Genomic DNA, 26664 nt, shown 5'->3' on the forward strand with positions numbered 1-26664 from the left:
GCCAAAAATTAAAAAATAGCCTTAAATCACTTCACAGTTAAAGCCAAATTTAATCTTAAATCACATAAAATCGAGAACACACTCTACTCTGATGAATACCATGGACAGACGTCACATCATAACCAACACTCACGGAGTATCCGGTATACACCAGGCACTGTCCTAAAAGCTTTGAGGGGTAATCTCATTTACCCCTCCCAGAAGCATCTGAGGTAGGCACTGCCTGGATGGGGAAACTGAGGCACTAAGAGGCTAAGGAAATTATCCAAGGCCTCACAACTAACAAGTGGTAAATCCAGGTTTCAAATTAAGTCAGTCTGGCTCCAGAATCGACATTCTCTACCATTATACTAGATTACTGTAAAAACAACTTTTTTGGTTTTTTTTTTTTTTCCTGCTGAGATTCATTCAATCTTATGCATAGATTCCAGAAATCAGACAAAGGTTTTTTTTCTTTTTTTTTTTTTAAACCTCTACACAAATCGTTCAAGAGGACAAGACTATGCAGACAGTCCATCTGCAATGTAACCACATGAAAGACTTCCAGGCAAAGTAGAGCCCATTAACTGAAGTGCGCATAGGGATCTGCCCAGGAGCCAGATGCCACCCTCGGAGGAGGGATATCTTCCCTAGCTCACCATCCAGGACTTTAGCTGGGCAGTCACCAAGAAGAGATGAAGGCGGGATGGACTTTTCATCATGTAAAGCGTCCAAATGTAAAATGCATAATGTCTTTTGTAAGAACCATTAAATCCTTAGTAATAACACTCTTTAGCAAAATCCAAACTGCAGCACCCACAGTAAAAGAAACTCTACAAAGGTATGCATTATAATTCTGGGAATGTTTGCATAATTAAGTTAAAGCTCGTCCTAATCCCCTTTTCATGTTGAGCTCTTAATATAGGTCAGTTTTTTTTGTTTTTTGGTTTTTGTTTTTTACCCCCTACTTTAAATCCTCCAAAGAATGCTAGAGAAAATCAGGCAACCAAAACAAGCAGCTTTTGATTTTCTGGCACTCTACCATTTGGAAAATAGCTTTGAATTGCATGATAGATAGTGGTCTAGGAATTTAAGAACTATGAGTTTGGTTTCAATAAGAAATACCTTTACAAGGAAGCTGAGGAATGGAAAACAGCAGCAATGCTTTTTTTTTTTTCTTCTTTCCTGAAAAAGAAAATCAGTAACAAACATAGGAGCCCTAAGCTGGATTTGAATCTACATAGAGTTCACTATTTGATTTACAAATTCCTACTAAGCTCAACTTAATTGAATTGAGGAGACTAAAATCACTGGAGCTAAGAAGATTTATTATTGCATTTTATCTGTGGCACAAGGGGTCTTCAGATTATTCAAGAGTCAGGGGAGCTGGCACCCTATGAACTGCCTCTGTTAAGCTGGCTGTAATGTGACGCCACTGCGGGGGGAGAAAGCAGTCTTCCAGGGCAGGGAAGGAAGTGAGCAAGAACAAAAGTTCTGGTGATTTGGGAGAGTTTGATACTATAGGGTCTGTCTCCTTTCATTCCCCATCCCCATTCAACGTCTAGTACAATCGTCTTCCAATTTAAGAAATACTAACAAATTCCCAAGATGAAATAGAATGATCTAAATAAACCTCTTACGATGAATCTTTCCTTCAATTAAAAAAAGGCCTCGACTAAGTTACTTAATGATGCTGGTTGATAAAGCCACGTGATAACACGATTGATAAAACTGAATTAGCATTTAAACCATTAACTTAAACAGTTCAATTATAGAGTTTTAATTAATCCTTTCCCTAATAAAAAAGTGGTAACAAAGTTTTATTTTTCTTTCTAAATTCAAACACACAGTGTATCACGCATTGTTCTGAGATTTTACACCAATAGCTGTAGGCAAAATTGACTAAAGAGAACACAGACAACACATCTGAAAGTTGAAAGTCAAATAAGTGAAGAAAAGTGAAATAATAAAAAATTGCATATATTTCATTTAAATTTTGACGGAAAAAAATTCCAGAGTTAAAAAAAATCATAGTAGCATCCTGGAAATTATATATTTGGTTATAACATAAAAACCGGTTTTATAAAACTTGTTAATAGCTTTCAACTTGAAAATGTATACAGGCTATGCAATCTAACTGATATATATTGGCATTTAGCTGAGGACAACAGAGGATTTTGAAGACCAAGGCACTCAACGTCATGATAAATCTTAGCATATTTTTAATGAAGAGAACCCAAAAAATATATATACTCATTCAAAAAGCTTTCTGCTTCACCTCACCACCCCCCCACCATATCACCTACAATTCTCTCATCTTCACTGCTCTCCAGCTGGCCTCAATGTCCCTAAAACACAACAAACATGCTCTACCCCAGGACCTTTGTACATGCTATTCTTGCTGCCTAGAACTCTTTTCCCAGATACGGTCCACACCATCATTGCCCCTGTCTGATGCTCTCACTGAGGCTTCACGCAATGCAAAATTATCACCCTCTGTCCCCACACAATCCCTCTCTTCTTTTCCAGCTTTGTTTTTCTCCAAAGCATTTATCGTCACCTAATATACTATTCTATGTTTTATATTAATCTTGCTTATTTTTTACCTTCCTCCAGTAGAATGTAAATCCCAAAGAGGAAACTCTTGTCTGTTTTATACCCTGTTGGACCCCCACCTAAAGTAGTGCCTGGCACATTATTGGAATTCAATAAATATTTGTTGAATTAATGAACCAAGAGTATTTGCATTCCTTAGATAGGTAGTAGAATATAAAATATTGAGAACAATTTTTTAATGAGACCTGTGGAAATTAGTAACCTCACTGTGACAAATGCAAGAAAAATAAGAAAAAGTTACTAGACAGCTTTGAGATTTCACAACAACAGTGCTTTCTACCACCAAGATAATCATTACTTTCATTCAGAACCATTTAGGCTATAAGAAGTGTATTCCATTCTGGTTTTTATTGGAAAAAAGAGGTTGCCAAAATGATGCTGATCCATTCATTCATTCACACATCCAGTACATATTTTATGACACCCACTTCCACGTCCCAGCAGATGGCTAAGTCCCTTGAATACAAATAAAAGGTATGGTTCCAACCAACCCAAAGACCAGTTAGGGTGGCAGGGCGTCAGACAGTATTCTAGCACAGTATGGTAAGGACATGGCTGTGGCGAGCATAGGAGGTGGATAGGAAAGGCGCCTCAAACACATACACTGAGAAATGGTTTTCAGAAAGTGGGTTCCTAAGTGAGAAAGAAAAAGTAAGAGTTATTTACAAGGAGAACGAAGGGAGTGTGTTCAAGCAGAAAGAACAGCACGTTTAAAGGCAGCTAAGAATGAGTGAACAAGTACAGTTAGGGGAGAGCCTGAAAATAGAATGTAATCGTAGATGTTGAATCAAGTGAACAAGGAATTAGGGTTTCTCATTTCTCCCTCTTCACATGCAGAGCAAGGGGACTATAAGCTGAATATAAGCAAACTGCTTTGAGGTGGCCGATGAAGCAGGGACACAGGTAGACCAGAAGTCCATCCCAAAACGAAATGAAAATGCTGTTACTCATAGATTTATATTACCTGATAATTAAATGCATAGAAAATTATTAGTCTCAAGTATTTTATATTAGGAAAAGCCTTTAGCAGTCAAGCCAGTAACTGGAAGAGGATGTTGAAGAAGAAGAAGAAGAAGATCACTACAAGATGGTGGGAGCTGGAAATATAGATGATTTTCATTTTATTTAGTATGACTGAATGTATTTCCAATCTAAGGGATCTACAATGTATTATATTTGTAATATGAAAAAATCAGTTCTGAATGTTTTAGGAAAAATATTGAACTAGGAACCACTACTTGTCAAACCCATTAAGAGTCTGTACTGTCTTTTCAGAAGGAGCTCAGTGACTGGGACAAACATAGGTCATCAATCAATACTGGTTAAATGGATGTGAATGAATTAATGGAATAAAGTCATTCATTGCTTCAGTAACTAGGGACCTTATCTGTTCTGCCTTCATTACTGAATAATATCAGAATTAGGAAGTAGACAATGTGCTTTATATTTTTAAATCTAATCTATCGCTTTTTGGCAACACTCACTTTGAATTTTAAAAAGTGAACAAAGGAAGCAGCCCAAAGAAATCAAGAGTTTAAATTCCCAAGACATTTTTATTAAGAATATGTGATAGGGAAAGATATCTACCTCCCAGTTCTGAAGTATTAGTTATGGAGCAGCTTCCTTTCTTTTATGAGACAGTATAAATTATAAATGTGCAAATAGAAGGTTATTATCACTGAGATTTGAAAAGATTATTTTAAGGAGATGAGTTCAATCATAACAAATAAATAGTTCTTGATATAAAGGAAAATCCTTGACGTTAAATGTAATCTTTCTTAATAAACACTTTCATCAAATTGTCGTTTTAACATGGAACTAACATTGTACACTATACTACCCTTGACTTAAACATACCAGAACAAAGTAGTATTTATTTTTCCACTTCAGTTAAAGAAGGCATTTTGGGGAAAATTGAAAGATTATTTATTTTATATCACTATATGCTCTATGAAACACAATTGTTTAGGCTAAGTCTTTAGGACTTAAAGCCTATGGAAAACATCAATAAAGCAAGGCAGTTAGCTGTTTCATAGTTTTCATTCTCTATCAGGCCAATTTCTGTTTTTCTTTATAAACAAATTACGATGGTCTGAAAGGACTTTAATTTTTTTAACTTTTCTGCTTTCAGAATCCCAGAATCATACTTACCTTCAGGTACACTAAAAGCACACAAATTCTAATTTAGCAAAACATTTTTTTTCGCTCTTTGGCCTGCATGATACTAATGCTTCCTTTTACATAAACACACGCACACAATGGAAGTAACAGAAATAATAAAAAAGGCATTTGATGCTGTTCTAAGTGCTAAATTCATTACCTAATTTCATCCTCACAGGACCTCAAGAAGGAAGGCGTTGTTATTATCCCCATGATAAAAGTGATGACGCAGAGTCATGAGAGGTTAAGAGAAGGGCTTCCCAGGTGGACTTGCAAATGCCAAGGAGCTGGGCTCCACCTCAGACTGTCTGTCTCCAGGGCCTATGCCACTGTACAATGCCATTTCTCAAATATTCAATAAGAATTATTTATTAGCATTATCTTCTCAATTAAAGGAAGCATCAAATAATTCACCATTCTATAAACCATGCTCCTCCCTAATTCTTACTGGTCCTTGCTCCTTGTTACCCTCTCTCTTATTTCTCTACAAACATGAGATTTTATTATATTTTCAAATGGATTCATTCTATTATTCTTTTGGGCTTAAAGTCTAGTCTTTCTGGTTTCATATGTATCTAACATAATCCTAATTATTATTGACAGGCTAATATATAAAGACCATACTTAGTGATGGCTCAGGATTTTTACACAAGGGATTAATAGGGAGCAACAGTTCCTGCTAGTCAAACCTCAACAGCAACTTCATATTGCAGTGCTCCCTGAATCACTAGACTAAACAGAGGCCAGCATACAATTCCTAATTACGGTCAAAAATTCTCACAGTGCTTCATCAAAATGAATTTGCTCAGGGAAAATTTGACTAAACTGTTCTAGTACACATTTCAACATCTGTGTTGCTAAGTAGTCTGAATTAAACTTCTAGATACTTAACTACATTTTCACTTTGGAATACTTTTTATAATACTGTTTTATTTTATGAATGCTACCTCTTTAGAAATCTGACAGGGAATTAAAAGGGCAGGTATTGTATTTAGAGAGCTATTTACTAAATAATGAGCAGCTAATTAAATAATAAAGATAACACAGTAAGAGCCTGCCACTCTACAACTTAACAAAGGCACCAAAGTACTTCTCTCTAATAAGGGGAAGTTTTAAGAGTTATCATTAGACATCCTTCTGTGTTATTACGCTGTCTGTGGTAGGTGTGCATTCTGGATCCACAAAACTACAATGATAGAAACAAGATGTATGTGTGTGTGTGTGTGTGTGTGTGTGTGAATATACACATACACATATGTAAATCCCCCCTCCCAAGAATCCTATAAATACTTTTGAAAAAAAATATGTTTTGGCTGAAATTATCTAGACATCACTTGGAGCAGAAAGGTCAAGGAAAGTCCTCCCATACACAGTGAAGATGGCTGGTCATAATGGGGTGGTGGGCAACTCCCCAGCTCTCCTCCCTTTTCCTCTTAGTTCACTATGGTTACTGTTCAAAGGATAGAAAAAGCAGTACATTCTCCTGTGGCACTGCTGCTGTCTGTCATCTTTTCACTGGGTCTGCTAAAATACTGTGTTTCTGATATTAGAGAAAGTTATGTAGAAAAAGACCCTCAATCCAAGGCTCCTTATTTCTAGGAAAGCTGAGTCCTGGATTCTGACACATTTAAAACAGGTCAAGTCATAAGTCCCCAGGGTCATCTGTGTACACATCTTGGGAAGATAACTACCTTTCATTGAGTGTTTACTATGTGTCAAATATTAAACATAAAATCATCTAATTTAGTCTTCATGAAAATAAAAGAGGAAGGCACCAGATTTCTGGGGTAAAAGAGGAGAGGAAACTTAAATGTTAGTAAGTAGGATGATGACACTTGAACTCAGATCTTTTTGTGTCTAAAGTCTATGCTTATTTGATACTATTTTTTAAGAAGAGAGTGATAGAACAAAGTAGAAACACTTGAGCTGTGCCCCTCAGTTTAATTCCAAAAGCAAAACTGCCCATATGAGTCATTTCAAACTCTTTTTCTACATTCTTACAAAGAGGTTAGAATTGATTAGAATGTATGCCAAGTGAGTAAGAAAAGGTGTGCAGTTTAACATAAAAGAAGCAGATGCTAACTGAAGTTGGTTGGAAACCAAATCATAATTTAGAATACCTCAAAGGTATATAGAAAAATAACACTGTTAAAAGAGAAAGTAACCAATAATACTTTGTGTGCTATATTACTATCCTTGACTTAAGTGTGATACCTTTGAATGATGTCCAAGGGCAAAAATGCGAAGTCGATTTTCATGAATTTTGCTAAATAAAATCCTTATATTGGTGCAGACAGTTTACACAAGGGGGCTCGCATGTAATTTTCTCACTTTTATCTGGATCGATTTTGGTAATGATGTTGTTTTGCACATAATACGTAGGTGTGTTTCATTTTTAAATGAAACTTTTAAATAGAGAATATATAAGCACAAAAAACCTAGAAATAAGTAGATAAATGTACTGCTATTCTGATGTGCAGATTCAGAAACGTAAAAAACTAAGCAATGTCAGAGAATGAGGCAAGGAATCCTTATGGATATTACAAAATTTGGAAACCCATGTTGCCATTTTCTCAGATCTAACTGCCTAATTGTTCCTTCCATCTATGTTTTTCCAGTAATTATACAAAACCCCCTCTTTGTATTTTCTCTCATTTAATTTTGTTTAAACTGTGGCAGAACTTTATACACTGTCATTAAACAATTATCTTCCCATCAAAATTATTTTAAGAAACCTACTCTGGAAATCAAACGGGCATGTTGCCAATTTATCCATATAATGTGGAGGAGAAAAACAAGGCTGTGAACATTTTTAAAAGTCAGAAAACTACTTTGAAAGCCAGAAAAATAAAAAGTATTGTCATTTAATGGGAACTTTGTTTCATGTCACAGTATAAACTCCTGCCAGAATTCAATGCTATGTAACTACTTATATTTTGATTTTCAGCAGATGTAGTCAAAGTTGACAACATTCTTCTGTGAATCATTAGAAAATATTTTCACTGAAAACATATTCTTGATTTAAAACATAAGTGGTCTCATTTGATTTTTTTTTCTCAACAGCTTGTATCAACCTGTTTTTAACTCCCTAACTTTTGCCATCTTTCTACACTACACACGGACATCTTGATCTAGTGAACCAACCAGATAATGAGTAATATTGAATATCGGTTTTTCACAGGAATCCTCTACTTGAAAGAGGGGGAAAATATACCAAAGTACTTGTTTAACAAAAGTAATTTCCTTCTGTCCCTAATGCTTCATTAGGAATAATTTATATTTGCTCCAAATTAAATGAAGAATAAATTATAACATAAATACGCTTGGTCTGACACTGAAAAAAAATTTGAGCATGTATAAATTATGCCCAGAAAATCCACTAGCAAAGCAAGCTGATTCCCTTCAGATTCTGACCTGGATTTAGCATGACCTGAGCTGGCACTGCTCTAAACAGAAGCCTGAAAGACTGCAGACCTTGGAAGGCACACATTTAGCCAGAAGATAAATAACCATGTAGTGATGCTATACCTTATTCTTATTTAATTAACTTTCATCCACATGCTTTATGATTAATCTGTAAACAAATCAATCATCCCGCATCACGTACCAAATGTATCAGCTATGATAACCCTGTGCAGGTTTCTTGTTTATATACACATTTTACAAGTTAACAGTTGGGGGGCAAGATTTTACTAAATACAGTTTTAATCTTCAAATTGGCCTCTTTTCAGAGAAGTCATTCCAGGACTTTCTTTAGGAAACCGCCCTCCCATTCTACAGTATGGACAATTTACCCAAGAAAATGTCCACAGTTTCATTGAAATTTTGGACTGTGCTAAAACCAAAGTTTTCGAATAAACCTATAGCATGCATGCAAAAAGAGCAATTTTAGGAGAGAACTTTGAAATAAGAAACACATGTCAGACTCAGAAGTTTAACTCTTACTACTGACAATATCAACAGAAAAGCCCACTGGGTAAAAGTAACATGAAAATATGAAGAAAAAAAATAGCAGTTGGTTAAATCTGACTCCCTAAATAAGAAGAAATGGAAACCTGCCCTGATAGTCATTCAGTTAGTGAGAGTTCAACCAACAGATATGCAGCTTCACTTTGGAGGTGAAAATTCAATTTAATGAAAGTCTATTGCATAAAATTCCTTCCCGTAAAAAAGAGGTAACGTTATTTCAAAAGTAGAAAACTCAAAATATTTCAAATAAACTAGTTTAAACAACCCCCTTGCCCTTCCCAAGACACATAGAATCAATTCACATGGTTTGTAAAACCAGTTTGGTTACTCTCGGGAATTGCAGGGATGGAAAACAAGCATTCCTTTGCTATTCATCTGATTCTTGACCTGAAGATAAGCCTCCGTTTTGCCTGTCTTCTCTTTTTCCCAATTTTATTTAGCAGCCACTCAACTGCTTTAATTAAAAAGGACCCTCAATCCATGACCATAGGGGAAAGGATGTACAAAAGAATGCAATCTAAAGAATGTGGGAGTATATTGCACATGCAAGTAAGATAAATTAATTCCAAAGACTTTCCAATCCCTTTTTAGAGCACTCATACATGAGAAACCAAGGAGAGGTTATCAATACTTATAAGCCAACTATTCCTAATATTCCTCAAAGATCACTAATTCCTCTTGCATGAAGAAAAACATTTCCATAAAGTAAAATTCAATTTTATAAAAATTCATATGCTCTAATACCAAGAATTTGTCAGAAGAAATTCAATAGATTGGAAATGGAATAGAAAGAGTAAAAGGCACTGAACACATAGAAATTTTGAAAATAATTCTGAAACCTTACATTGTTCTTTCCCGTTGTCAGGAAAAGGCCTTGAATTCCGACTCTGGAGCTTATTGACTGTCTAAGTAGCACCTACAGTCAAATGATGTTATTGGGACACCGACCTTGAGTTTTTTTGCTAAGTTATTGAAGAGCTGTGTTTTGCTGTCTATACTCTCACTGGATGCCCTTGTTCCAATGTCAAGTGTCTGTGAGAGCCACAGCTGGGGTTAACTGTCAGAGGCTATAGAAGAGAAGAGAGCGCTTTTTCCAACAAAGTTGAGTGACTCATTCTGGGCTTCTGGAAGGCTGGCTTCCCTAGCATCATTTTCTAAACCTTGTATTTCTCAAATCTTTAAAAAAAAAACCTCCAGGAGACACATATGAATTTTTTAAGATACATCGTAGCTTCCTCTGATTACAATCAGCCATCTATTGGGTACCCGGGGAGCTCGTGAAAACACACCAGGGAGTTTGGGGTTCTCACAGTGACGGCGCTGCTACTGAGATTTGGAAGAAGCCAGGTTCCGACGGTCCAGCAATGTGCTGGACAGTCCTGCATAGCAAAGAATCGACTCTTAAAATCCCCTTTGGAGAAACACTGGTGGGTCATCCACACAGTGGGTCATCTAGCCATGTACACACACAACTCATTTTTTCTCTCCACCATGGTTATCGGCATTGCTTCTCTTTTTTAAATAAACAACAATACATAATGAGAAACTTAGAACAATAACTACCCCCAAGAGCACCTCTGCAACACTATGATTAAGACTATGTAAAAATCCACGTCTGAGCTACAGCAGCCGGTTTTGTTTCGTGCTGGATGCCAGGCATGATGCGCCCACAGCAGCTGCTGCAGGAGGGGCTGTTGCTCCCTTGGCATCCTGCCAAACCACATTAGTCATCTTTTTCCCAAGCATGATACGTAACATCCCCATTAGTTGGGACTCTGGATCTTCCATCAGAAGAATAGTAGAAAATGAAAAAATGGGTAACATGGGGGAGGATAAATAATACAGGATTATATCACGTCATGTCATAAGACTGGGTATGTTCTGGAAAAGATGGTATTATTCTTGAGAAGCATGGACTTTCTACAAATTAATCACATGACAGAATGCAACAGACAAGCTCCTATTTAAGTCAAGCCTATAGAACAGAACAATCATTTCCTATGTGATCTTTTGTTTCAAGGAGCATTTTCACAGTGTTACTTTAAAGATAAAAGTGCCATGTCCCATGATAAAAGTCACCCCTAAGACAGGAAAGAGAAGAAGACACAGAGGAAGGGGAAGAAAGAGAGAAGGAGGGAGGGATGGAGAAAGAGAGATTGATTGTCACATTTTCTATCTCAAAAAGTTTGGTAAGGGCATGATGATCTGAATTAGAGTGATCATACTATTTATCAGGCAAACTGGGATTGTTTTGAAAGTCAAGTGTCTCTAACCAGAGGGGACACTGGGACAGCTGGAGTTAACTGGGATTGTACTTGGGGCAAGCTGGGATGTAGAGTCACTCTCCTTGCTACAGCAAACCGAGGCCTCTCTTGGATTTGCCCTTGTTTACAAATGACATTTAAGCCTTATCATCTATAATGCAGCATATCGTGGTGAGAACAGTGTAAAGGCATGAAGAACTTCTCACCAAAAAAGAACCAAAAAAGTAAAAACTGGCTGCTTATTCATTCATATAATAAATGTTTACTCGTTTCCTACTATGTGGCAGGTACTGTGCTAGGTACCAGAACTGGACTGAAAAAAAAAATCTCTACATGATCCAGACACTTGAGTTGCTCCTATTAGTGGAAAAAATGAATAATTCTACAAAATCTCAGCTATCAAGAACCTTCAAAGAATGCTCGTTAGGGTTTAGTCAAATTCTCGCTGTCGCTAAGATGTACACCATTTTAAGCAATAGCACATTTAAAAGGAAATCACTTTATATAGAAATAATTCTAAAATGTGTTACGATGATAAACACAATTTAACTGTTACTTATAGAGTCAAGGTGATCAACACTAATGAGAATCAGTACACTGTATGAAGGGCTGCCCTCAGGGGTTTCTAAAGCATACAGGGCTTCTAGCATTAATAGCCAAAACATCCCACATGATTAAGCATTTTGCTTTCTTACATTTATGTTTCATTATTTTCCTGTCTCTTTTTATTGTTACACTGTCACTTATCAACACCATCACTATGCTCATTTGTAATAAGAGTCGTCATTTAAATTCACCTAATATGTAGCAGGTACGTCTCTAAGTGTTTTCCCTATATTGCTTCATTTAGTCTTTAAAATAACCCCATGGGAGAATATGGTATTAATCCCAGTTTTCAGGTGAGGATATGTGAGGCACAGAGAAGTAAAGTAGCTTGCAACAAGGCCAAACAGCTGGAATCTGAACTCAGGCAGCCTACCACATTTGCCTATTATGCTGTGTAAGCATGCCCACATCCACTTTATTACGGCATGAGCTCGAAAATTAGAGACATACATAAGGTAAGAGAACATACACTCCAAGACAGCATCAGAGAGAAGCAAGCATGTGATTTTGGGGGAATCGACTCTATGACACCTAGATTTGTCATCAGGCTTTTTTCTTTCTCTTTAGTTCACAAATATGCCTGCATGTGTCAAGTCTGCTGGATAACTGAGTTTGCCAAGTTTGCTGAGCCTTGAAAATTAATTATAGTAACAACAAAAACATTTTATAATATAAGCTTATTTATGTTTATCTGAGGTTGGATAGTTTCCCATTAGAAATTTAGTTTTTTAGGAAAAACAGAGTTTAATTTTGGTTACATGAATTTTAAGAAAATAGAGACAGTTATCTGGCACAGTAAGCATGCCAGAAAGACATCAAGTATCAGGTGATAGAAATTCATAAACTCATGAACAAAGAATCCATTCATCCCTTGGCTTATTGAAAAGCAAATGAGAACATTGTGTAGGTTGCTAAGACAACTGAGATGTGATGATTAAATGTGAGATAATGGCAGAATCCCTGCACCTTTACGAATCAAATGTTTAGAATCTTTACTAAGCCCTCATCTATATTTACAGCTGAAACTTCAAGAGCATTACTTAAAAAAAAAAGAAACAAACAAAACAGGCTTCAGGCTTTTGAGCTCTGCTGATGAAGACGCTTGAAGCCTTCGGATCAGGAGAGAGCCCTGGTCTTGGAGAATGTGTGTGGTGTGGCAAAGAGAGGTGTTCCTGGCTGTGGATCAGTCCCATCTGGTAGCAGTGATGGATGAGATGCCTGCCAGAGACTATTACCAATGAGTCAAGAACAAATATTTGCAACTGATTTATTTAAATTCCAAGTAAATATTTTCAAAATATGGGAAAGACTAGAAATAGTAGCTTTTTTTAGAATGTTGCTATTTCAAATTTGAAACTCTGGGCTCTCTCCATTTTGGCCACACTATTCTCCCCGCTGTTGCTTGAACATGCCAGGCAGGCATCCACTGAAGGGTCTGTGCATCGCTCAACTTGAAGTGTATGCACTTCCCCCAGCCTTCTTCTTGACTTACTCTCTCATTTCCTTCAAGCCTTTACTTAAATATCATCTGATTTAAAATCACAATCTACTCTCCCCAATACTCCTCATCTTCCCTTTTATCCCTAGAATTGATCACTTTCTAACATACTCCACTATTACGTATGCTCCTATTTTGTTCACTGAAGTATCTCAAGCTTTCAGACCAGTGCCTGACACATGGCTGATACCCAATAAATGGTAACTTTAAGGGCAAGAATAAATGTTCCTATAATTGAACTGCTGAAAAGAAAACTAAGCTCCTCCAGTTTGTTCTCATGTTAAGTCGGCCCAACATAAAATGGGACTCCCAATGTTTCTACTCACATTGAATAACAATTTTAATTATTACTGGGATGCAAAGTAGAGTCTTATCTTAGGTCCTCTGATCCTCTGGATAAAAATCACTAAACAAATGCTACTTTATGTGATGTGTTACTCTGGCCAAATTAATTCAAAGCAGCTAACAGTCTCCGGAAAGACTGTTTTAGATCATTAACCATAAAGACTTCAGAGGAACTCAATTTAGTATAGAAGAGGCTGACCAGGAACATAGCCATTCTCTGGAATTCATCACTAATACATGTGAGGAAATCAGGAGTTTTCTTATTTTTGGAGGATAATGCAGGTTGTCAGAAAGAAGAATCCAGATCCTTCCACTGCCACCATGCCGATTTCAAGCCAAATCCATTATTTCACCTTCTTAAGACAAAAAAATAAATACATGATGTAGAAAATTGAGAAAATATGTTTAAACCATGAAAAAAATGGTGTATAAGATCTTCTCCAAAAATAACCACAATTTGCTAAATGTCTCTCAGGCCTTTTAAGTAAGTCTCACTGTTGGTTTCCTTGCCTCCATGGCACCTGTGCCCTGGTTGATCTGTCATCGCAAGTACAATTTTAATAATATTATTATCTGATCAAAAATTCATTGGTGACCTCCTAATACCTGAAAGAGAGGTGGCCAAAATTTCAAGTTTGGACTACAAGTGATTGATGGCTGATTGTATTTCTTTAGGTAGGTTTGAGAGTTGGTTTCAAAAGAAAGAAAGTCCAAACCTAGATACTCATTTTGGCAAATTTGCCTTCAGAAAAGTAAATAATTTAAATTGCAGTATGAAGAACATTCATCAATTGTCTAACAACTGGATTAACCACAGGAAATGGAGAAAACATTTTCCATTTGGATTGGTTTTTGAGAGCAGAAAAGGAGATTGGGTTCATTGAATAGTAACTGGTCAGTTTGAGGATGGGGACAGGAAGGTCAAAAATTGGTAGAAGGGTTTACAGAAAGGTGAATGGAGCTCCTCTTACTTTGAAGTCCGGCTGTCACTCCACTTAATGCTCTCGCAAGAGATCTCTACTTTGCAGATCATAGTTTGTAGACACCTGACCTAAAATCGAGCTCCAAATCTCCATACTAGTGAAACAGATAACCAGTGAGTTATATATAATTAGGGAAGGAGCGAGTGATATATGCTGGATTACATAAAATGAAGGGCTTGGGGAAGGGGTGTTGGATGAAATAGGTGGGTTATATACTCTGGGTAGGGAAGAGGTAGAAAGCAGACGGCACCTGATGGGTTATCTGATCAGCATCCTTTTCTTGGAATTTGTTCTCACCACTGATTCATATGCTCCTAAAGTGGCTTCTGAAAGCCACTCTGATACCATTTCCTTCCATGGAAATTTGGAACTGTGATAAAGAAAAAGAGAGAGATTCTCTTATCTGGGTGTCTGAAGAGGTAAAAATTACAAAATCGGGAGCAGTGTCACATGGATATTTTCCTCCTATTGTGGGTCCTGGAGAAAAAATAAGACTGAGCAGCCAGCCAGCCGTCATAAAGAGAGATAAAGACACTGAAGCAGCCAAGCAGTGAGGACACAGGTGGGTAAGAGATGAACAGGAAATCCAAGCCAACCACAATCTATGCGAATTTACCTATTTTCCAATCTCATCGACTATTTCTCCATATGAATCAAATGAGACTACTCACCAACCATCCATAAAAGATACCTTTCAATTTCAGTTTCTAGTCCTTTTTTCCCCCTTAACCTCACTGTGGATTCCCTTTCTCCCATTTCTTCAAATCTTATATCTCTCCTTTGATACCCAGCTGTAGCCCTAAATCTTCCATGCAACTCCTCCTAACCACTCTGGCCCACCGTGTTCAGAATTCAGGCTACACTCTGGTGTATCGTTCTTGACTATTCCTCAGTGAAATGAGCTCATCTGTAGAACTAGCAGGGAAGTACTCTCCTAAACAGATGCTCTCAGCTAACTCACTGCACGGTACACAAATATCGTATTTCACTCTAATGTCTGTGTAGGTAATGGTGACAGGAAAAGGGAATGAAAATCAAGGTATCTATGTGACTGGTATATTTTTTTTTCTGGAATTTACTTTCTAGGGACCATGTTAAATTCAAAAACTCTTCTGTCAATCTAGAGCTAAAGGAAGAAAATGAAATGGGACTCAATGAACATCTAACACACCAGAATAAGGGCAATAAGAGAGTGGATAACAGGTAGCCTAGGTAATCCTTGACCTCTTATGGGCAGCAATTAGGCATGAATAGTATATGTCCTTATTTTTACCTCTTGCACACACTTTCACTTTTAAAGTTATTTGTTCATGCTTCTGTGTATACTCTAAATGTCTACTAAATACTGTCTGTCTAATAACGAACAATCCCATATGGAAAGTGTATCATTTAAGAAAGGCTCGTCCCACAACCCGGCAGACTAGAAAGGCAAGGTCTATATCCAAGGAAGCCATAGGGGATTTGTTGTATTAGTTCAGAGGTGAGGTGACAAGAGCCTGAATTTTCATAGTGGCAGTGCGAAGGGGCAGGATAAAGAGATTCAAAACACAACAGAGGAAAATTAAATACAATTTGATGACCAACGGGATTTGGGAAAGGAAAGAGAGAAATAAGTCAAGGATTATTCTGAAGTTCTGAGGCAGGACAACTGAGAGAATTATCACTGGAAAGAAAAGATCCTGGGGGATGGAAAGTAATCATTCTATACAAAGGGAGTTTGAGATGGCCGAGAAAAATCCCTAATAAAGTTACATTAGGACTTTGTGGTTACAAGAGAAGTTCCAGGAGAGACTGCAAGCTGGATTTGTGTATTTGGAAGTTATTCATTCACTTAACGGGTATGTATTGAGGACCTGCTTTGTGCCAGGCCCTGTGCTATATCCTAATGTTACAACGGGGAGCAAAAGAAAGCAGAGATGATCCCTCACTTTGTGGAGCTTATAGTGTAGTGCATGAAGCAGGCATTAATCAAACGAGGCAACTGTGAAGGAGAAGGCCATGAGGCCCTGATGACGGTGGGACCAGCAGCAGCAAAGGCTGCTCTGAGGAAGAAGTACTGAGCAGAGATCTGAAGGATGAGTTGAAATTCAGCAGGTGAGCAAAGCTGGGAGGGGGAGGGTAGTGCAAGAGGGGAAGGAGCAGTCCAGCCTCTGTGGAGGGAGGAGCATGGCATCTGTAAATGCAGATCATCTTACAGGGGAAGGCTGATTGACACTCAGGCTAGAGTAATAGGAAGTGGCCAGAGCATTCTAGACATGGTGGGCTACGTCAAGAGTTGTGAACAGAGATTATACGTGAAAAAAAAAAAAATGAAATGGAAGGAAAGCAAAAAATGATCAAGAATAAAATCTCGGGATCTGAAGATAGTCAATAATGTATTACTAAGTCAAAGAAATGGTTAACTAATTCCATGGACTATACAGTTAGATTGTGTTACTGAAAGAATCTAAGTTTATTGGAACTACACCTTGAAATTTTCAGGTTGGAGGAAATGCAACCTGGTATTAATAATTTTTGATGCTTCTTGGAGACAGAATTTTGGGTTAAATGGACCTCTGATCGGACACAGTGAAATACAATGTGTGTTTTCACCAAGGGGCCCTCAGCTTTCACTGCTATGAAAACAATATAGCATTTAATTTTTTGACAGGCAATTATATACAGATAAACATTTCAGGCTTCTGGAATTATTGCAATAATTATTTTGCTAGAAAATAATCATGTATAACTTAATACTTTACATATAACACTGTCATATCATAACTATTTACATAAGATGAATTAGTTGCATTTTTTAAGCTTTTACACATAAACATTGAATAGATAAACTTCCTGCGGCTCACTTAAATATTATGATATTAAACTGAGATTAATTGCAATGCTTCCTTAAAAGCTGGAGATTTGTTCTGCCTTTCTCTTGATAATTGTAGTTAGTATAGACTAGGGCACCCTCACCATTACCCACAGAATCGTTTTTATTCTCCATGTGCAAAAACTATCATCTTAGCTCACATGCACCGTAAGTACTTCCTATATATATATATACTTTCATATTCTCCTTTAGATCTCTTTACTGTAATCTGCTGGCAATACTGTAACCACAATGGGACAGAGCAATAATAGGAAAAGAACTGGTATAATTCCCAGAAGTCACTTCAGAGCTTAATTTCACCAAAATTTTTATTTCCATTTACTCCTTAATTAACAAAACAAGTATATAACAAAACTGGCTGATTTGAGTTTTATCTCCTTTCTAAGTTCTTGATCTCTTCTTGGTGAAAATGCTCTACTAGTTAGTGGCCCAAAAAGGAAAAAATAAAGAGAAACAGAACTTTACCAGAGAAATCATTCGGGTATTATGGGGACTATTTTAACATATAGGCACTCTAAGATATTTACCAAGAATGCAATTAAAGAATGAGATAAATTATTTCCTCATCTCATATCATAAGTGAAAAGTAGAAGAGTTTAAAAAAAAAAGTGAGACTCAGAAACTTCTAACTTCACTCCAGGAGATATCTATTATTTTAAATTAAACAAAAACCATGTATTTTCAGGGATGGCTCATGTTAGACACAAATCTACACAAATAAAGTCACCATGAATATAGAAAAAAATCAACATAAAAATGATAATTCAGATTTTGTTTTAAGATGGTCTGTCTAGTAATAGACTTAAGTTTAGGGAAAGGTAAACCATGAGAAATATAAATTTTAGTTTTCTCATGTACCCATTTGAAGGTTAACATGGGTTTTAGGAACAAAGGCCAACAACACTACATTCTCAACATGGTTAAGACACAGAGGAAAGTAAAAAAAAAAAAAAGTACATTTAAGGAATGTCAGTTTTTACATGAAACACATTCTATCCCTTTCCATATGACATCAAGTTCAATACAGTCTTATGAAACTGAGAGAATACTGTCCCTAACGTCTGACTTTCAGTATATACACATAATATTATTTCTAAGAAGACATTTTACCTTCCTTATATTGTATGGGTTTGTAAATTCTCTTTTTTCTAATCTATCAGTCACATCTGCGGGCCAAGCATCTCTTTCCCAAAGAGGAATTAAGGCCAAGCAAGACAAAGAATTTGCTGATACACATATGTCACTCCAAAAATTTCCCTGGCAAAGTTTCCACGCCCAATTTAATTACTTCCCTACTGTAAAAACACTTTCCATCTGCATTTATTCTAATCTTTTCAAATCCAAAACCAACATACTATAAAGCTAGCTAAATAAATGAATGATATTAGCTTTAGGTTCCAAGTGAGGGAGCATTTTATAAGGCTGTGGGTCTCCAGCTCCCATGCATTTTATGCTGATACCGTATTTCATTTTGAGCTCAGTTCTTTACTATAGATTTGTTTAGAATAGAATTACCTAGCCCCAGGCCTTAACTCTCTTCCTCTTTCTCTCTCTCCCCGGCCCCCCCACACACATATATACACACACAGAGGGAAGGGAAGGAGGGAGGCATGGGGGAGAGAGAGAGAATACATGAATGTTTGTGGTTCTTAATGAGCAAAAAAGAATGTACCCATACATGTATATGCTAAAGTAATGCTGCCCAGTATCTATAATAAAGGCATCTTCATGTTTTTTCTGGTTGTTTATAAAAACTGAACCTCAGTACATGCATATAATAAATATTAATTTTGGCATCCCTTGATTCATTGACTATTCAGTAAGTTATTGTATCCTTTTTGTGCAAGATGTTCTTTAGCGTATCTTTATTCTCTTCTTGGTGTTCCATCACTGCACTGACTTAATGCCATTTTGCCACTCCCAGACCTAATATCTGTGAATAAATAGAGAATCCAAGAATAGCCACCTCTTTTTGTTACTGACACTATGAGGGTGTGGAGGTTGTCATTTGCACCAGAAGTTAGGAGAAGGGACCAGACACTATCAAAATGTCTGGGCAACACTGAATCAATAAATGATTTTAAGTTTTCTTGAAGGCCTTTCCATCTCCAGTTTTTATAAACAAGGGTGCTTTATGTGTTTGTTTTTTATATCACAAAGCTTTAGAATCCTTAGAAATTGATTTGCCTAATTTTACCCATATATTGCAGATAAGGAAACTTTTAGAAGCAGCTAATCCATGGCAACCAACTAGTAGTTTCCAAGAAGTCAAGACACTTTCCAATTAGTTTCTATTATATAATAATAATATATAACAAAATATATTTAAAACAATCTTTTAAAAACAACTGTTATTTATCTTAAAAATAAAATTGCACTTTTACGGCCATATGGGCTGGGATTTGCTAGATAAATGAGAATGATCTAATTCCAGGTTTAAATACATTGAGATCTGAACTCTCTCTTTCTTTTCTAACTTATTGATATAAATTGAAAACACTGAATCACTTTGGTGGCTTTCTGCTTGTTTAAAATTTGTTCAAGCACAACGCTATCTGTCCAAAAATCCTGAGCGGCCTAAAGAGTAAAACATTTTGATATACAGTATTAATAAAAAGAATATAATTATATGTTCTGTTTTCCCTACTAACCCTCAAGACCAGCTACTTGCAAAGATTATCTAATTAGTTAAACTATAAGTCATAGGTGGGTTTCTCATAGAGGTCAGCAAAATGGTCAGGAAGGAAATGTCCACAAGGAATAGAGCTTGAGTCTCCCCTCTCCACGCATCCTGGAATTCCTTTGCTTTGTAGGAAAAATTTAATGGTTCATCCATTTCCTAAAGCTCCAATAAGCTAAAACTATTTGGTTCTATTTTGATATCTAATCGTAAAAGACAAAGATCATACGTCAAAAATCCTATATCATATTATATACTTTTGATGATCCAAAAGAAAAGACCACACACAATCATTTCACTATAATATATATAGGAATTAATTATAAGAATATCATATTACATAAAACAAAGGAAGATTTACCCAAACTGTGAATGGACTGTATATAATATATACTTGCTTTCCAAAAGGAAAATATGGTGGTCATTAACATTTTACCTAGCTCTGTATTGTTTTACTATACCAAGAGAATCACTACATACATTATAAGCTGCAGCAAGTAGGACAAAATAAATTAACACCCATCTCACCATTAAACACAAATTTCTTAATGCAAGAAGTTAAGTTATATCATTTATATCATATGAAGGATATGCGTTTACTATTGTTATGATATTTAAAATATTTTTACTTACCCATTTAAAATTTTGAAATAAAAACAGTGAAAACATATAGACCTAAAAATGTCTGTTAGGCATCTGGTCCAACCATAAACAACTAAATGGGGCTAAATTTCTGTATGTAGTGGCCTGACCACTTTAATTCATCATTTCTTCAAGCTCTATATAACCATAAAGAGAATGCCAAGTTAATTTTTATCTTTTCTCTTGGACGGCATTCTCAAAATCTAGCAATGTTTGATTAAAAAAAAAAAAGGTAGATTTTTGGTAAACACAGATTTAAGACGCATTCAGTTTCCGGCAAAATTTCAAATGTAAATACGTTATAAGAAGAGATTAGAAAGAAAAATGAGGGTGAACTTAAAATAATGAATGCTAAGGGATTATATTTTCAAGTGTTCCTAGAGATGTTCCCACGATTGTTCTTTAAAGTTGACTTCAATCAGTGTCCTTTTTATTAATATTATGATTAATGGCATCCTAGCCAGTCTAATGTGTAATTTCCATACAGATAAGTTCTTCAACTCAGTGTTTTAAAACACAGTTGTATCTGGAGTCTAATGTCTTATTAGTTCTCCAAAATTGCAATTTTTCTTAGTGAAGTCTTGGCCTCTATTTTACTGTACCTGGAATTCTGGGGTTCTGGAACATCTGATTCTGTGCACGTTTTCTTTACCTGTAAGAAAAGAGTACTAGTTAGTCTCATATGAAAATACAACTTCCTCATTCAGGTTCACACACTTGGTAAAGTGGCTACAGCTCTGCTCACCAAGATCTCTATAAAATACTCCCCACATTTTACAGTGGTAGCATGCAGTATTAAATAGTGTATTTCATTATTATCCTATGAACAGCTGCCAAAGGCACTTCCCTATACTCCATTAGTATGTAAAACGTTCAGCTAAAATAGCTTGGGACTAGCTTAACTAAGAACAAAGAAACCAAAGAACCAGGTTTCCCACTTAGGAACTGGAAAGTCATACTGCTCTCAATTCACTAAGACATGTTTTTCCAGTTGATACTGCTTCTGTCTCCTACTAAAGCGCACAATAATAAACACCAGGTTCTGGGGGCAAAGCACAGTGTTAGCTAAAACATTCATATATTAATTTTCATTTTCTCAATCCAGTGGCTGTATGTTTTATATATTTCTCAGCATATCAATTCAGTTTCGGCATTGCTCACATACTTCTCATATATATTTAGAGTATACTTTGCAGACTGTATTTCAACTTTGCGGTTTTTAACCCACAAAAGGTAAAGAATGAAAATAACTTTTACTTTTAGGACACGCTCTCCATTTCTGGACAAAAAAGTGTGATACATCCTCTAAAATAAGGTAAAGCACACATCCATTGCCTTTCACAATTTAACTTCAAGCACAGATAACTATGTCTGATTATTATGATCTTAATGGTACATTATATGCGAAGTAAATTCCGTTTCAAAAATTCCTTAGTTAACATGGAGCATAAACAGTATACATTAACAAGTCCATTGTCATACACTCTGGGTGTTTACATTGCCATGGTCTATTTATGCAACCTACAGAATCCAAGGCACTTTAACTTCTAATATGTAGCTTGGAAGTGAGAATAAGTCTACTGAATATACACCGTGAGTATACTACATAAGTGTGAACTGTGATACAAATGGCATTACGTAAGAGTAAGTTTTAAATGTTAAAGATACAGCATTGTCTTTCCAGCTCACAAAGTAACTCCTTCCTCTTCTGACTTAAAAATACAAATACAAAAAAAAAGATCCTTACACTTTCAAAAATCCATGTTTTTGCTTTCAGTTCTAAGCCTAGACATTTTATAATCAGGGAAATCAAGTATTTGCTTGATTAACTATACTCTTTTTTGCATCCTGTGCATACATTCATACGGTATGAAAATAAAACTGATTAGCAAAGAAATTATTATCTCTGTCCTATTATGTAACATCTTCTATGCTCTTAATATGAAACTTAGCACCAAAAGATGGAAGGGTGAAGAAATATTTTTGAGTAATTAGTTTAAAAAAAAAGAAAAGGGAAAAGGAAAACTTTTCTTAAAATGTAAGCATAAAATTCACTATGAAACCCACAAAAGTCCATTAAAAATTCCAAGAAAAATAAGAATTAAAAAGGAAGGACAGGATAATAAAATCCTTCTTTCCCACTCGTTCTTTCCTATGATTCATCACCAGAAACTATATGAACTGCCCAATGAATATGTAGAAATCACCTCAAAGTGAATGTCACTTTCTGAAAGACTATGATAGCTTGACTTTGGGACTGACTAAAGAAGCTCCAGATCACACAAGCAAACTAGACAGATACTTCCGAGCAAGAGTCAGAATGAGACAAGCTTCTTATGGTTTAGAAAACAAAGATTTTAAAAAATCTTTAATACCAATGGCTTTACAAAACATCTTTCTCCAAATAACTAACCAGAAAGTTATTATTTTAATTTATTCTTAAAGTAGTAATTGTAATGCCAGAGAACACATCTATTGATTACTTACTATCTAGTTTGCACAGTCCCAGATTCATAGCTTATGCTTAATAAGAATATGATGAAAGATTGAAGTAGATATAGATATTCTTTTAGATATTGTTAGAACTTTGCATTCTTGAAAGTAATTCTTTTTAGGGGTTTTATTAATTTGTTCATGGTCGAATGAGGGAAGAATAATATTTAGGATACCATGACTACTACAGGAGAGGTCTATACAGTGAGGTCGATGTCCAGAGGACAATCTACTTGTTCAGAGGCAAGTGACTTCTGAACTAAGTCTTAAAGGACATAGGCTTCAAAGACAAAATCTGGAAAAAAGTAGGTACTTCAACATCATGGGGTTTGTCAGAGGAACCATACTATGAAGACCTTATAAATGGTAAAGAATTTGGAATTTAATCTTTGGACAATGAAGACCAATGAAGGATTTTAAGAAACAGACTGGGTAGAGATGGTGCAGGAGGTAGTGTGGAAGGGGACAGGTTGAGGACTGAGAGACAGATAAGAGCCTAATGCAGCAAGAGAGAAAGTATACATTCCATGAAAGCAGACATGGCATTGATCTTGTATATCACTAATCCCCAGCCTTGAATAGATGCTCCTTGCTATGGTCTGAATGTTTGTACCCCTTCAGAATTCATATGTACAATCCTCAACCCCCAGAATTAGGAAGTGGGGCCTTTGGGAGGTGCTTAGATCATGAAAATGAAGGCTCTACAAATGGGATTAATGCTCTTACGAATGAGACCCCACAGAGCTCCCTAGCCCTTCTACCATGTGAGGACACAGAAAAAGTCACTGGCTCTGAACCAGGAGGTTGGCTCTCACCACATACAACCATGCTGGAGCCTCCATCTTGCACTTCCCAGCCTCCAGAATGGTGAGAAATAAATTTCGGTTGTTTATAAACTACATGGAGTATTTTGTTATAGCAGCCCAAATGGATTAAGAGAGTTCCCAAATACTAGTTCACTAAGTGAATCATTCAATCCATCGGTGAGAGATGGTGAAGACCTGAATTAAGACAGGAGCCATGGGGAGAGTTGAGAGGATGTTTCTGATAGATACTTCTAAGACAGAATTGACAGAATATTGTTATTGATTGAAACAAAGTATAAAGTAGAATATGATCTGACCTTTTAATCTGTCCTTGAAAAAACTTTGGTAATATCAAAGATCAAAAAAAAAAAAGTTAACTTATGACTTCTTTAAAATACTTCAAAACCCTATCTTTCCTCTGAATTGATGGAGAAAATTTAGATGATCATTAAGAAACTTGTTTTGCAAGTCCTGATTATGCAGAGACGTTAATCATGAGTCATGCAAGCTCCAATCATCATGTTCTATTCTGCCTTCCAAAAAGAAGGACAGGTAAGAATTATCCTACCTGATGAAAAGACAGCCTACAGAATGGGAGAAAATATTTGCAAATGATGTGAGAGACAAGGGCTTAATCTCCAAAATATAAAAACAGCTCATACAACACAACAACAAAAAAACAAACAACCCAATCGAAAAATGGGCAGAAGACCTTAATAGACATTTCTCCAAAGAAGACATACAGATGGCCAGTAGGCACATGAAAAGATGCTCAGCATCACTAATTATTAGAGAAATGCAAATCAAAGCTACAATGAGGTACTACCTCACACCAGTCAGAATGGCCATCATTAAAAAAGTCTACAAATAACAAATGCTGGAGAGGGTGTGGAGAAAAGGGAATCCTTTTACACGGTTGGTGGGAATGTAAGTTGGTACAGCCACTATGGAAAACAGTATGGAGGTTCTGCAGAAAACTAAAAATAGAATTACCATATGATCCAGCAATCCCACTCCTGGGAATATACCCAGATGAAACTATAATTCAGAAAGATACATGCACCCCTATGTTCATAGTAGCACTGTTCACAATAGCCAAAACATGGAAACAACTTATCCCATTGACAGATGAATGGATAAGGAAGATGTGGTGTGTGTATACACACACAAACATGCGCGCACACACACAATGGAATACTACTCAGCCATAAAAAAGAATGAAATAATGCCATTTGCAGCAACATAGATGCAACTAGAGATTATCATACTTAGTGAAGTAAGTCAGAAAGAAAGACAAATACCATATGATATCACTTACATCACTAAAATATGGCACAAATGAACCTATCTACAAAACAGAAACAAACTCATAGACATAGAGAACAGATGTGTGGTTGCCAAGGGGGTGGGGGGAGGGAATGGGATGGACTGGGAGTTTGGGGTTGGTAGATGCAAACTATTACATTTAGAATGGATAACCAACAAGGTCCTACTGTATAGCACAGGGAACTATGTTCAATATCCTGTGATAAACCATAATGGACGAGAATATAAAAAAATGTATATGTGTATAACTGAGTCACTTTGCTGTACATCAGAGATCAGCACACCATTGTAAATAAACTCTACTACAATAAAAAATAATAAATAAAAATTTTAAGTAAAGAAACTTGTATATTCACAGTATCTTGATCACAGAATTAGAAGCCAAATGGACAGTGTTACCTAAATTTAAACACACTGTCCCATTTGAGAGATCAATACTTCATTAAACAGTGACTGCTGAAATATACACACTATTAAAGGAAGACTATTCTTACAAAATACGTAGAATTTTGTCTTTAATGACTGCTAATTTAGTTTTGAATTTGTTTTGAATAAAGCTCAAACAAGCAGGCCAAGAAACGAGGCAGAATTTCATGCCCATAATTTAAATCCAAATCTTAGTTTTCATAAGACACACAAGGAAATGAGCCAAAAATATGCCAAGAGAAAAAAGACAAGTAATGTTAAATGCATTTAATTGGTGGCAAAAATGTGAATTTTAACCCTACTTAATGTTATAAAAGTACATGCAAAAATCAGAGCAAGATGAAAAAGAATTAAGAGTTTATTTCAAGAAAATAACTATTAGTATGTAATGAAGATATAAACATCAAACACTGAAATTTTTGAATGAATGAACAACAGCTAAAATATTGGAGTGTTTATCATATGCCAGGCACATGCTTAGGTAGATACTACTTTTTATCCCAATTCACAGACGATGATGCTGAGAACTAGAAAGATTAATGTGCAAGCAATTATGTAGTAAATTTTAAATCCTGATCTCCGAGGGCATTTTAACGAGTAAATGTTAAAAAACTAAAATTCATAAACCTATAAACTAATCTTTTTAAAATGAAGATCAAAACACCTTAATATTTAAAAGTTCAATTTTTAATATATATAATAATGATAATTGCTGCCATTTATTAAGTATTCTTTTCCACTCATTGTACTGGACTATATATATGTAATATCACTTAATCTATGAAGACGGGAGTGATGGATGAAATCCTCCTTCTACAAATGAGAAAACCAAAGCTCAGAGAGGTTAAACAACTTGGCAATGTCGCACAGCTAGCACTAACAGGGACAGAATTAGAACTGAATGCTCCACAGCAAGCCTTTCTCTCCGATGCTAGATTTGCCAGTTGTTTTTATCAGGTTGTTTTAAAATTAAGAGTTGAAACTAACATTATGTGGAAC

At 36.0% G+C, this 26664-nt stretch overlaps 1 protein-coding gene and 1 non-coding gene across 7 annotated transcripts in view; both read right to left on the minus strand.

Moving 5' to 3' along the window:
• EYA4 (EYA transcriptional coactivator and phosphatase 4) overlaps positions 1-26664 on the minus strand; it is a 254866-nt gene that overhangs the window by 101326 nt on the left and 126876 nt on the right. For all 6 annotated transcript variants that reach the window (XM_061207620.1, XM_061207624.1, XM_061207623.1 and 3 more), the window contains one exon: positions 21217-21266. In XM_061207620.1, coding sequence (XP_061063603.1) covers positions 21217-21266 — 50 coding nt within the window. The remainder of the gene's footprint in view (positions 1-21216; positions 21267-26664) is intronic.
• Positions 24350-24488, minus strand: LOC133102717 (U8 small nucleolar RNA). Its single transcript, XR_009703065.1, has one exon. It is a non-coding gene; the product is annotated as a U8 small nucleolar RNA (small nucleolar RNA).

This window comes from Eubalaena glacialis, chromosome 12, assembly GCF_028564815.1.
Source record: "Eubalaena glacialis isolate mEubGla1 chromosome 12, mEubGla1.1.hap2.+ XY, whole genome shotgun sequence".
Taxonomy (NCBI): domain Eukaryota; kingdom Metazoa; phylum Chordata; class Mammalia; order Artiodactyla; family Balaenidae; genus Eubalaena; species Eubalaena glacialis.